Source organism: Salmo salar, chromosome 02 (genome assembly GCF_965601325.2).
Source record: "Salmo salar chromosome 02, fSalSal1, whole genome shotgun sequence".
Lineage (NCBI taxonomy): Eukaryota > Metazoa > Chordata > Actinopteri > Salmoniformes > Salmonidae > Salmo > Salmo salar.
In genome coordinates, this window is record NC_138292.1 from 18,411,113 (window position 1) to 18,424,174 (window position 13,062).

The window sequence follows — 13,062 nt, forward strand, 5'->3', positions numbered from 1 at the left end:
TGACTGACAGACATAGAACATTTAGGTAGATGTATACCTTGCATTACCTTAGATTCATTTATTTTCTAAAGTATACCATAGTATTGTTATTTCACATTTTCATGTTGTTGAATATGTGAGCCTATAATTCATCAGGAGGGGGGAAATCAGCAAGTGTTGCATTAATGACAAAAATTCTAAGAAAACACTTTTGGTCAAAACAAAAGAAACACAAAAACTATTTTGACTGCGTCATGAATTCATTTCAATGTCACAAAAATAGCTATATGCCTATATTGGATAAAGTGTTCATGGCGTCTCTAGTTGAATAGTCAGAGCAGTGGGGCGTTTTTCCCGCTGCTATTGGCTATACAACCGGGAGAGGCGTGGCTCTGTTAGACAAAACATTCAACGCGCCTCGGTCTTAACCATACAAACAGCCGTTAAACTCCACAGAAGGAGGTCTCAACCATACAGAAAAGCAGCAGCTATAGACCAGCACCCCTATCATACGTTTCTTTTGGCAGTGTGCACATCCTGCACAGACTTATTCTGCAATAACTGACAGTATTTGTTGGTGTTTCGTTTTGTTCTGGTCCTAAATCAGCAGCTATGGATTTGGTGTGGCTGGTGTGTTTGGCTGTGAGCTTCGGAACCTGGTTCGCCTCTGCAGAGAGACACAGCGTCTTCTGGAATAGCACAAACCCAAAGTAGGTGTTCTTAATCTCTTTCTCTCTCTGTGTGCGTATTTTGGTGTAGCACACATTAAAAGTGTGTGTGATTTCTGTTTACGCGCACCTAGCGCTCAACTCACTTTGATAATGTTTATCTGACACTATAGTAGGCCTACTCAAGTACACTTTCTGTCATGGGATAAATACTGTTTGCGTCTCATCCACTCAATGGATCGCCTACGCGCTGAATTTCCTCGGTTCCTTTTCAGACATCCCACCCCACTGGACACACCGCCTGGTTGAATCAACGTTGATTGCGCGTCAATTCAATGAAATGATGTTGAACTAATGTGGAATAGAAGTTGACATCTGGATTTTGGTATTGCTTTTATTTCTTCCACTTGTAGTATATTAGCTGTAGGCTGTGTGCCTTGTTGTATTAGCTGTCTGCTTGCCCCTTTAACCAGGTAACATAATTGTAATTAGGTTATGGTAGGCCAATCGCTCAGCAGGGCAGAAACAGAGAACAAGGGGAAGATTGGGAACGAATTCTGAGACAGCTGGACAGACATAATCAACCATATATATGATCTCGATACATAGACAGACTCTCTCACACAGCATAGCATAAAAATAAAGCCTGAACCAACTCGACCTGAGTGTCTGAATACAGACTGTATGTCTGTGTTTCACTCTATTGGTACTGCTGACAGTCTGACACTTCAGCTCTCGAAGAGGGGGGTGAGTGAGAGACAGATCCAATGCTGATTGTTTTGGGGTCAGAAATTGTAATGCTACCATGCCACTCAGTGGGATCAATGGAACTTGACAGGCGTATGCGAGGCCGTGTGATTTATTGAGCTTTTAAGCACAGAGCTGAAGATGGTGAGAAAGAAGGATGGATTATTTTATAGAGAAAATGGACCAAGACTGAGGGGGTCACAGTTTCAGCTGACTCTGGGTCGACGTTATTGTACCTTCTTATAGTTCAGATGCTATTACGGCCTATTTGTGTTACCATAATTCGATTTGCACTTTGTCTCTGTAGCCTAATTCTCCTTAGGCCAATGATGATGACAGAGCACTAAATTAGATTTCCTATGAAATGGGAAAGACATTGGTTTTGTAATTGGTTTAATGATGTGAGCACGGGAAAATGTTGTTGACTAGTCATACCTTGTCATGAGTTGTGACGAAATGGGTTTTGTCGGTGTGAGTCAGCCGTGTACTTTACCTGTTCCGTACGCAGGTCTGACTTTACCTGGGTTTGTCGGTATGACATCACAGAGACGGTGGCTCGAGCACAAGGAACACGACTTCTGTTGATCAGGTGACATGAAGAGGGAGGAAGAAAAGAACTGAAGAGAAGGACATCTGAACCAAACTCTTAGTCCATAATGAGAAAAGAGGTTATAGAGGAGAAATCAGAGTTCTGGGTCAAGTGAGAATTACTATAAATGCAGAGAAATACAGAAAGAACACTTGAGGGGCAGTGGTCTGAGTCAGTGTATGTTTAACTATACTTTTGAGGACCAGAAGTCCCCACCAAATAGTAAACAAACAAACAAACAAACAAACATTTGACCAACTGGGGACATTTTGTTGATCCCCACAAGATCAAATGTTATTTCTAGGGTTCGTTTTAGGGTTAGGAGCTAGGTTAAGGTTAGGATAAGGGTACGGGTTAGGGTTCGGGGTTAACCTTGTCCCCACTAGTTTAGCTGTGCAAGACTGTGTTCTTTAATCCGGCTCTGGACTACATTCCCACTGTAACTTGCGTTGCATAACATCATCAACAACAACAACAATCATAATGTACACTAATCCTTTTCATAGCAGACTAAAGATAGACTAACACACAACCAGACAGAGAAATATGTTCACACATCACATGCACTGTAGACACAAACAAGCACGTTCAGACACACACTCGCATACACATTGACACATTGTCACATATTAACAAAAACAAACTACATGGAAACTGGCCGCACCAGTTTGATGTGGGAGCAGTGATGCTCAGTGTCCACTGAAGACTGATAACTATTACTCATGACACAAGCTCTACTCACATTCTGTACTGCATGTCTCTCACACACACACTGTTTTTTTTTCCCCCCAGACGTCTTTATCTAAAGTCTCTGAAAACCTCCAATTGGAACTCAGTGAATGTGGTTTTCAGAAGGAGATTAATCACTGTTAAAAATGAGGACTTAATCCTAGTCTGGCCCGTACCCACCTGCTATTGTTACCACATTTTCACTGTATAATCCTTCGTCCTTCTCTTTAATCCCTGTTCTCAGTTTCCATCTTTCTTTTTCAACTTTCTCTTTCTCTCTGGGCAGTTTTCTGAAAGCCCAATCTGGTCCCTCAACTGTCGTCCCACTTTACACTGTCTCAACCACCTGATTCACTCCCATGGGATCACTGAGTCTAATTGGTTCCTGGCTGATTGATCTAAGGCGATCAGGTGTAAACTGATGTTTACTGACTGACTTCAGATGGTAGCACACAGTTGTCAGTCTCTGACCTGACTGGTGTAGAAACTGGTTTTTCGCAGTCTGTTCCAACCTTGTTGTGTGTGTGTGTGTGTGTGTGTGTGTGTGTGTGTGTGTGTGTGTGTGTGTGTGTGTGTGTGTGTGAGAGACTGGGCTTGTTTCGACCTGATCCAACAGCTTAATCATTAGTTCTGGCGCAATGCCTTGTTACTGGAAGTGTTTTTTTGTTTTTGACTGAGGGTGAGTGTGTAGTGTTGCCTGAACTCCAATGTCAGAGAAAGGGAGGGGCCCTATATGTAGGCGATATTACAGAGCACTGGTAAATCAGTGTCTCTCTCTCGTGGGTGTTAATATTAGTAGTAGCCAGCATTCCATACTTCCCCTGTTACTATACTCAACTCTGTCAGCTGTGTTCGACCCCCCCCCCTTCTCTCCCTCCCTCTCTGTACCTGTCCGTTCCTCTCTCCATCGCCACTCCCTCTTCTCCACACCAGCTGCGTCTTCTCCAGCTTGTTATTGCCTGACCACTTCTCACTATCTCTGTTTCCATGAGTTTATCTCTTTCACATATTCATGTTCTCCTCTCCTATATAGCTAGATATTTCCAATTCTCTGTCTTCTTTTGTCTTTCTCTCGTGTTGTGTTGAGGTGTTGTTGAGGTGTTGGGCTTGTCTGAACAGACATGTCCTAGAGGAAGAGGTTTAGGGTTGTGGTGGCTGGTGGGGGAAGAGGGTGGTGTGGTTGTAAAGTTAAATGTGTGATTTTCTTCTCTGTTGTAAAGCTCTTCTTTCCTCTGGCTAAATTCCTCTCTCTCTATTCTATATTCCTCTCTCTCTATTCTATATTCCTCTCTCTCTATTCTATATTCCTCTCTCTCTATTCTATATTCCTCTCTATTCTATATTCCTCTCTCTCTATTCTATATTTCTCTCTGTCTGTCTTTCTTTCATATATTCTGGAACCCACCTTTCAATTCAAGGGGCTTTATTGGCATGGGAAACACATGTTAACATTGCCAAAGCAAGTTTCTCACCTCCCACCTCATCTGTCGCTCTGGGTCTCTAATCCTACAGCAAAATGAGGGGGAAATGCACGCGCACACACAGATTACAGACGATCTGAGCTGTAATCTGACTAGCTGACCTATAGACAGTAAAATCGTCATTCTGCTGCTTTTTTTATTTAGAATAGATTATATCTCTTTTATCTCTCTGGCGTAACGTGTGTGTGTTAGTAAATCTGAAGCTCCTTAAATATGTAGAGGGACATATCCTACATAGAACAATCAGTTAAAGGAGCCAATGGGATTGCTCCAGTCAGTCAGCTACACAGTGTCTAGTTCTGTCCATTCAATCACATCTAGGTATATAGCTTGTTTCCTGCTGACATAACAGCTGTCTTACCTAACACTCACACACACACACATTATCATGGATGTAACACAAAACAACGTTTTGCCATGTTTTTTTAAATACTTCATTAGCTGGGCCCCCTTCCATCTCAGCTCTTCCTCTCGCCTCCTTATCTATGGTCCAGACTTCCTCTCTCTCCGTCAGTTCCTCTCTTTCTCACAGACCCTGCTCTGTCTTCCTGAGTAATTTTCCACACAGATCACAGCAGCTTGCTGTGTCTCCCCACTGTTATTGTTTGTCTCAATTCTACAATACTGAGGACTGCTTTATCCTCACGTTATCACATTGTGTGTGTAGGGTCATGTTTGTGTGTTTCCAGTATCAGCTCATGTAGTTTCAGAGATGGCTCTCTGTTGCCCCCTAAGGGCCACTTCCAGTCTCAGCTCAGGCCTGACTGACTTCTCTGTTTGAAGCAGCCGGGATTTTTCCAACAAGAATTTTTGCAATTCATTCACTTTGAATGAATTAAAATAGTTTTGACCCCAACCGTGTTATTCTGTATAATCCAGATTGAACCATGGTTAGTTGGAATGTTATCGCCCTGGTTGAGAGACCTGTGAGTCTAGTTCTCCTCATTGACCCAAACAGTGTTATTCTGTATAATCCAGATTGAACCAGGGTTAGTTGTGATGCTATTGCCCTGGTTGAGAGACCTGTGAGTCTAGTTCTCCTCATTGACCCAAACCAAGCTGCATATCTAGTAACCTGCCAACATGTAGCCTTTTTCTACTCATCTGAAAGAGAGAGTTGGGAACAGAAAGCGGGGGATGGATAAAAGAGAGGAAGGGATTTGTGTTGAGAAATTAGGCTGTCATGAAGAGCTCTGATATTATGTTACCTTAAGAGCAAGGGAAGAATAGAGGTGGGATGAACGGAGGGAGAGGGGGATGGGTTAATCTAGAGTGCATAAAGGCGAGACGGAGAGATGGGACATGGATGAATAGATGGCTGGCTGGAGGGAGGGGAGAAAAGGTTGTGTTGACATTTTTAAAGGCTCTCAAACCCTGCAATTCCTTGTAAAGAATCACACATACCATGAATAGAGGTGGTGGTAAGTGGAGTCTGGATGCGATAATGGTGGTTGGGACAGAATGATTAGACTTCTGTTATTCTGATCTTTTGGAGCGTGACAGACAGAAGAATGACCTCTTTGGAACTCTCCTCTCAGGAGAGAATGTGGGAGATCAGAGTGTTCTAGAGAGGTTCTACTAGGGTAGTTAGTGTATAATACTGTATTAGTACATACAACAACTAAAACCCAGATTACAACTGACAGGCCTATATCCTCTTGAGTTGAGGTGTGAATGTGGGATACCACAGTTCATTAATAGGGTGATTTATACGCCTGTGTGTGCAGATTTTATAGTTGTATGGTGTGAGAGCATTCTATTCCACAGACTCTCTCAAACCTCAAGCCCTGTCATTACATTGTGTGTGTGTGTGTGTGTGTGTGTGTGTGTGTGTGTGTGTGTGTGTGTGTGTGTGTGTGTGTGTGTGTGTGTGTGTGTGTGTGTGTGTGTGTGTGTGTGTGTGTGTGTTGCTGACTACCTGTGGAGTATATTATGGGTTTTGTTAACAGTGCTGACTCTCCTTCAGACCCGCTGTGTGTGTGTGACTAGACTCTCCCTTGCTTAGTCAGTGGGAGTGTGTATGAGGATTCTGAATCCTAACCCCTGTGACCTGCCTGACAGTTTGTAACATTCCCCAAAGAATGAGAGGAGGAGGAGACAGGGAGAAAGGAGAACATTTTTGTTGTGGGTTTTTATATGGGAAACACAGGAGGGGGGTAGGGAGAGAAGAGAGATGGGCCTATAAGTAGGGAAAGAAGAGAAGAGAGATGGGCCTATAAGTAGGGAAAGAAGAGAAGAGAGATGGGCCTATAAGTAGGGAAAGAAGAGAAGAGAAGAGAGATGGGCATATAAGTAGGGAAAGAAGGGAAGAGAAGAGAGGGGTGGGAGGTGAATCTAAAGGGGAGAGATGTAATAACAGCAAGAGATGAGGAAAGGACTTCAAAGCTGTTGAGAACTTAATGAGGTGTTAAACAACTCACCCAATCACTCTATTGTCATAACCACCTACCACACACACACTCAAAGCAAACACACACACACATCTGTGACGCAGTAGCTACAGTAGCAGCTCTGAGAACTGTTCAGTTCAGAGGAGAGGTGAAGGGAGACTACCTTCCACCCTGGCTGTTTACACACACCTCAGTGAGACATAGAGACACACACACACACGCACACGCACACGCGCACGCACACACACACACACACACACCTCAGTGAGACAAAGACACACACACAGACACACCTCAGTGAGACATAGACACACCTCAGTGAGACAGACAGACACACACACACACACACCTCAGTGAGACAGACAGACACACAGGCTCTGGTCTGCCCTGATAAACACATGTGCTCAAGTGCCTGGGGTGTGAGGCGGCCTGAATTCTGGTGTTCAGAGAACCTCTCTCTCTCTCTCTCTCCCTCACTCCCCTGCCTCTCACACACGCGTAGCTATCACATTAACGCAACTCTCACTCTCCTGTGAACTGTCAGTCAGAGTAGAAGGACGAAGGAGAGGGAAAGACGAGAGAAAGACGATACTGTTCGGAGGGAGGGAGGAAGGGGTGCTTGTGTTCCAGTTGTGAGTCTGGCCCTGTGTCAACTGGCTTCAATCAGCTGGACTTCTCCCAGATCCCTAGGCTGAGATTGCTCACACACTCACACAACCCCTCCCATTGATAAGTACGACCGTCAACGTTACTGTAAATCTAGCTTCATCATGATTATTGTATTATGGGCAACATGGACCACGTGCAAAATGCTGTGAGCCATAGTAGCTACAACACACCTCACCTTATCACATCTACATCAGCCTCTACTAGTGAGCAGAGGACACTGAGCACAGCCTTGGGGCTAGAGGGGGTGAAGGGTGGGGGGCAGACTGGAGTCTAGTCAGCTCCCGGGTTTATGTCTTTGGGGGGAGGGGTAATTACACCCTATTCAGAACCCCTCCTCCCTTTGTGGGCAACAGCTTGGCCCCAGACCCCAGATAGCTTTTAATTAAGTAGGCTCCAGAAGAGCGACAAAGGGAGATCTGAAAGTGTGATTGTTTGTAGTGACTGAGATTAGCAACAGAATGTGTGTTTTGACAGCTTTGGACAGGTACATGTTTTTAAGGAGAAGCTGTGGTTACTGTGGAAATCAGGTGGATTCCATTCAGTTAGGAAAGTCTCTTCACTCTACTGTAGCGGTGCAGTTCTCTCGTGCCGTTCGTCTCAACCCTGTCATTACCAGTCTGAGTCAAAGAAATAAGAAAAGAACACAGATTTGTTTGTCAATTAAGCTCTTGAACTGCAGACCGGCGTGTGTGCATGCGAAGGCTAAGCCAAAGCTATCATCCTGTTTTGAAGTGGTGTGAGAAAGAGGCTAATCTAGCTGTTAGCCCTGGCTAATGAGCCTAGGGACGGGCTCTGCTAACAATACATGTTGTGACAGACAGAGTAACCTGCCTATGTCTCTCTCTCTCTCACACACACACACACACACACACACACACACACACACACACACACAGTGGCAGGGGGGGTTAGAGACCCACATGGAGCCAGTGTGTCTGTCACTTAAGAAGGACAACAACAACAGTAGAGAAAGGAGGGATGAAAGGTGGGAGGCAGGATTCCAGATACCTCCTGTTCTAGGCTTTGATGCTTGGGCACACACCAACACAACATAAACATGTATGAACTGGGTTCTTCACACTGTCTCTCTCACACACAAAGCTAGTGTATACATTACTATGAGCCCTTCCTCCCTAATTAAAGTGCCACCAGCTGCCTGTGATACAGACGCGCTCTCTCTCTCTCTCGTGGCACAGAACAGAGCCACACACCCGGAGTATGTGGCAGGGTGTTTGTGCTGCGGCCTGTGTGGATGTCTGTTCAGCTCAGGGCCTGAAACCAATGAGACTCTGACGTGCATATTATACTGATTACATCCTCAGGGTTAACAAGCTCTTACCCACAAACTCAACCTCTCTTCCAGAAAAGTGTGTGTGTGTACCCTGCCAGCACCACTGACTCCACTCACCAACACAACTCATAGTCCCTGTGTGAGCTGAATCCTAATAGGCCTGGAGTGATGAAAGCACTTTGTTTCTTTCATCACTTTAACCTTCCTTCCTCCCAGAAATAAAGTTCCACTGCACTACCCACTGTTCTAGGGTTTATTTCATGAGGTGTGTGTGTGTGTGTGTGTGTGTGTGTGTGTGTGTGTGACATTTGTGTCCTTTCACGTGTATACCTCAGTAGATTGGAGGGGTTGACTGGAGGGAAGGAGGGACAAACAACAACAACAGTTAGAATCTAGAACCGAGATGGAGGGAAAGAGTCATAAAGTCAAGGGAGGGTTAAAATGAAAAGGAACAGAAAGAGAGAGACTGTCTCCACCTCCCTCAATATTTATTTTTCATGGAGGGAGGAGAAAGAAGTAGGAAGAGACAGAATCAGGGGTGAAGAGTCACTAGAGGAGTAAAAACAGTCACACCCACTGACACTCCAACAGGTGCAGAGGGAAAGAAAGGGAGGGAGGGGGACAGAGAGAGAACTAACCCATTCAAATGACTTGTGTAGGAAGGGAGAGAGAGATTAAATGACTTGTGTAGGAAGGGAGAGAGAGATTAAATGACTTGTGTAGGAAGGGAGAGAGAGATTAAATGACTTGTGTAGGAAGGGAGAGAGAGATTAAATGACTTGTGCCGACAGCTCATATAGATGACAGACAGAGAGACAGAAGGAGAAACTGCCACTCAGAATCTTGTCTCCATGGACACAGCTGGCCAGTGAAACTCTACTCTTAAAACAACATGAGTGGAACGCTCCAGAAAACAGATGAGAGGGAGAGAGTTAGAGGGATATGCAGAAAGAGTGTAGGCGTGTAGTGGTGTGTTCTTGTCTAAATAAATACATCAAACAAGTTCAGCCAGTGACTCCTGATTGGCTACTCACTAATTCTCATTGTCTGGGTGACAGGTCTACACCAAGACTCACGCAATCACACACACGTGCCGCAGGTGCAAATACACACACACACACACTGTCTGTTTGGGCTGAGTCTTATTAACAGCTTTTTTTTGTTGTTGATTGTCCGTGAGTGTGTTTATTATGAGAGTGTGTGTTTGAGTAAGTCGGTTCTTCCATGCGTGTTTGTTCATGTGAGTGGAACAGCCCACACAAACATGGGCTCAACTCTGTCATCTGGCTGGGAATGGGACATGATATTTCATGTTGTTACGTTTGTTCCTTCGGTCAGTCAGAGATGACTACTAGATGTAAGGTCATCTAAAGATAATAGCCAGCCATGTCACTAACCACTCTCCTTCTCTTCTCTCTCTCCCTAGTTTCCTATGGGATGAGTACACAGTGGAGGTGAAAATCAACGACTACCTGGACATCATCTGTCCTCACTACACGCGCGGGGAGCTGCCGTCCCAGGAGGCCGAGCGGTACGTACTGTACATGGTGGAGGAGGAGGACTATGAGGTGTGTAAACCCCACTCCTTCGACCAGCTGCGTTGGGAATGTTCCCGGCCCTTCGCTGCCCACGCCCCCGAGAGGTTCTCCGAGAAGTTCCAGCGCTTCACCCCCTTCACCCTGGGCAAGGAGTTCAGACAGGGAGAGAGCTACTACTATATCTGTACGTTTAACAATACTATAGTAGTACTACTACACATTTACTAATACCACTACTATCTATGTGCAGTACCTCTGAATGAATACTACCACTTAACTGTAGAATAGACTACTCTAACACAATGCTTGGGTATTTGTACTAAACTTCCCTCTCTTCTCCCTCTTCAGCCAAGCCGCTGCATCACCACGGCCAGGAGTGTCTGAGGCTGAAGGTGGATGTGGTTGGACCTCATGGTGAGCTCCATTCCCGCCTCCATCTACATGCTAGCATTAGCCTTTGTTAGCTTTAGCCTTTAGAGGGTTTTCCTATGGTAGTATTAGCTTCCGTTTGCATTAATGGCTAGGCTTAGTGTTCCCCATATTCAGTGGTGTTCCCGTTGGGTGTTCATACAATCAAGTTCTTACCAATGACTTCTTGTCTTCTACAGGCTCTGGGAAGGCCAAGGCTGACAAAGGCAAGGATGGAGCGATGGAGAAAGCGATGGATGGAGGAAAGGGAAAGATGGGGGGAGGAGGAGGAGTGCACAACCCCTCCAACAGGCTTCCAGCCGGTACGTCTCCCATCTGTCCTTCCAGAGAGACAGTCAGGTGTACAGCATTGACTCTGGATACTAGAAGTACAGTAGAATTGTTCCACTTGTTTCTGATAATAACACGTTCTCTCTCTCTCTCCAGATGACCCTACTGTGTTGGAGCCTAAGGTCCAGAAGAGTGTGGGTAGTTCAGGTGTTCAGCTGGTCTCCCTGTCGGTCTTCTTCACCCTGTCCCCCGTCCTACTATCCCTCTTACTATATCGACACTGAGTTACAGACCTAGCTACAACAGAGACACTGTCAACCCAATGCTGGACATTGGCACAGAGAAGATTTTTATAGATATTTTTATATTTGCAACTGGACTGAGCTCGGGTGTGTGTGACTGGAACGTGGATCGTTCCAGAGACGATCTTCAAGAGTATTTTGTGAAGGATGTTTTTCTACGTGTTTTTGTAAATGAAAGAGGATGGATGCTATTCCCCCTTTCCTTCTTTTCACTCCATTTGATCTGTATGGACACTTGGAAACCCCACTGACTCTGGAACAGATCTAACTGGAAACATGATGTAATAATCATTATTAGAAAACTGACAAAGGGATAACTGTTTTCATGATTACCCTGAATTGAACACTGATATACACTGAGTGTAAAAAAAACAAACATGATCAACACCTTCCTAATATTGAGTTGCACCCCCCTTTTGCCCTCAGAAAAGCCTCAATTCATCAGGCATGGACTCTACAATGTGTCCAAAGCGTTCCACAGGGATGCTGGTCCATGTTGACTCCAATGCTTCCCACAGTTGTGTCAAGTTGGCTGGATGTACTTTGGGTGGTGAAAGATTCTTGATATACACACGGGGAACTGTTGAGAGTGAAAAACCCAGCAGTGTGCAGTTCTTGACACACTCAAACCGGTGTGCCTGGCACCTACTACCATACCCCGTTCAAAGGCACTTCAATCTTTTGTCTAGCCCATTCACCCTCTGAATGGCACACATAAACAAGCCATGTCTCAAGGCTTAAAAATCCTTCGTTAAGCTGTCTCCTCCCTTTCATCTACACTGATTGAAGTGGATTTAGCAAGTGACATCATAGCTTTCACCTGGTCAGTCTGACATGGAAAGAGCAGGTGCTCCTAATGTTTTGTACACTCAGTGTATAATGTGGGTACATATTCTTTCTTCAATCTGAAATAGTTTGAGCCAAAGCCTACACTAGTCCTCTGAAACGGCCTCATGTTTCCTCCTCTACATGTAGAGACTATTGATGTATATAGATGTATTAACTGACCTTCCTCTGAGCACGGTTATGTCTTGTTTAGTGCAGTAGCTACTCAGGTCAATGGGGATGTTTCTTCTTGACATGTCACTAAAATCAAACTAAAGTGTATTTGTCACGTGCACAGGATACAACAGGTGTGAACAGTACAGTAAAATGCTTATTTGCAAGCTCTTCCTCAACAATGCAGTATTCTATTATAATTCACTGTACAAAACCCAATGATGTGACAGATGCATACTCTAAAGCACAGATTAGCACACAGTAGAACAAAACACACATTCTATGTTGTAGATATACACGATATCTACATAACCAGATCCTCTGTCATCGAGATGGTACAACAGCTTCTAGTGAACAAATTGGGATTGTTTTAGTCATTGCTGGTTTGCTTTTGTATGTCTTTATGGTTTAGTGTTGAACAGATGAGTGTATAGGAACGAGATGGAGGGAATGGGAGTTGAGGGGAAGGAGGAGAGCAAAGCGGTAATGACAGGATTCTGAGAGGGTGTTGTGATTGCTGGGAGCTGTGCTTCCTTCCTTTACTGATGGGCATTCATCGCATACTCTGATATACTGTAAACAACGTCACACAAACAACATACCCGGTACACTGGATATTATGGTGTGTGTACAGCACTGTAGGTTGGTGGCACCCTAATTGGGGAGAACTGATTCGTGGTAATGACTGGAGTGGAATCGGTGGAATGGTATCTCATACATAAACGCATGGTTTCCAGGTGTTTGATACCATTCCATTCGCTCCGTTCCGGACATTATTATGAGCCGTCCTCCCCTCAGCAGCCTCCTGTGGTTTACAAGTGTTACACAAAATGCAGAGGAAATCCCTACATACACACTGTATTGTAACTTGTTTTTTGCAAATGTTTGTATGAAAAATGTGTACATAGAAAAATATGGAAATAACAGCATTTGTTTAAAATGTGAAAACTTTAATGTAATTAAAAACAGTGATATAATAAA

At 44.5% G+C, this 13,062-nt stretch overlaps 1 protein-coding gene across 1 annotated transcript; it reads left to right on the plus strand.

Moving 5' to 3' along the window:
* The first annotated feature begins 398 nt into the window (after window positions 1-398).
* Window positions 399-13,062, plus strand: LOC123728151 (ephrin-A1). The gene is made up of 5 exons (XM_045698818.2): window positions 399-689; window positions 9,970-10,265; window positions 10,430-10,495; window positions 10,690-10,812; window positions 10,937-13,062. Exons 1-5 carry the CDS (start codon window positions 592-594, stop codon window positions 11,062-11,064), a joined length of 711 nt encoding a protein of 236 aa, XP_045554774.1. The 5' UTR covers window positions 399-591; the 3' UTR covers window positions 11,065-13,062.

Coding starts and splice junctions, on each gene's coding strand:
- LOC123728151 (XM_045698818.2), top strand. CDS start 592: ATGGATTTGGTGTGGCTGGTGTGTTTGGCTGTGAGCTTCGGAACCTGG. Junction 10,266..10,429: donor AGAGAGCTACTACTATATCT/GTACGTTTAACA, acceptor CTCCCTCTTCAG/CCAAGCCGCTGCATCACCAC. Junction 10,496..10,689: donor GGATGTGGTTGGACCTCATG/GTGAGCTCCATT, acceptor TGTCTTCTACAG/GCTCTGGGAAGGCCAAGGCT.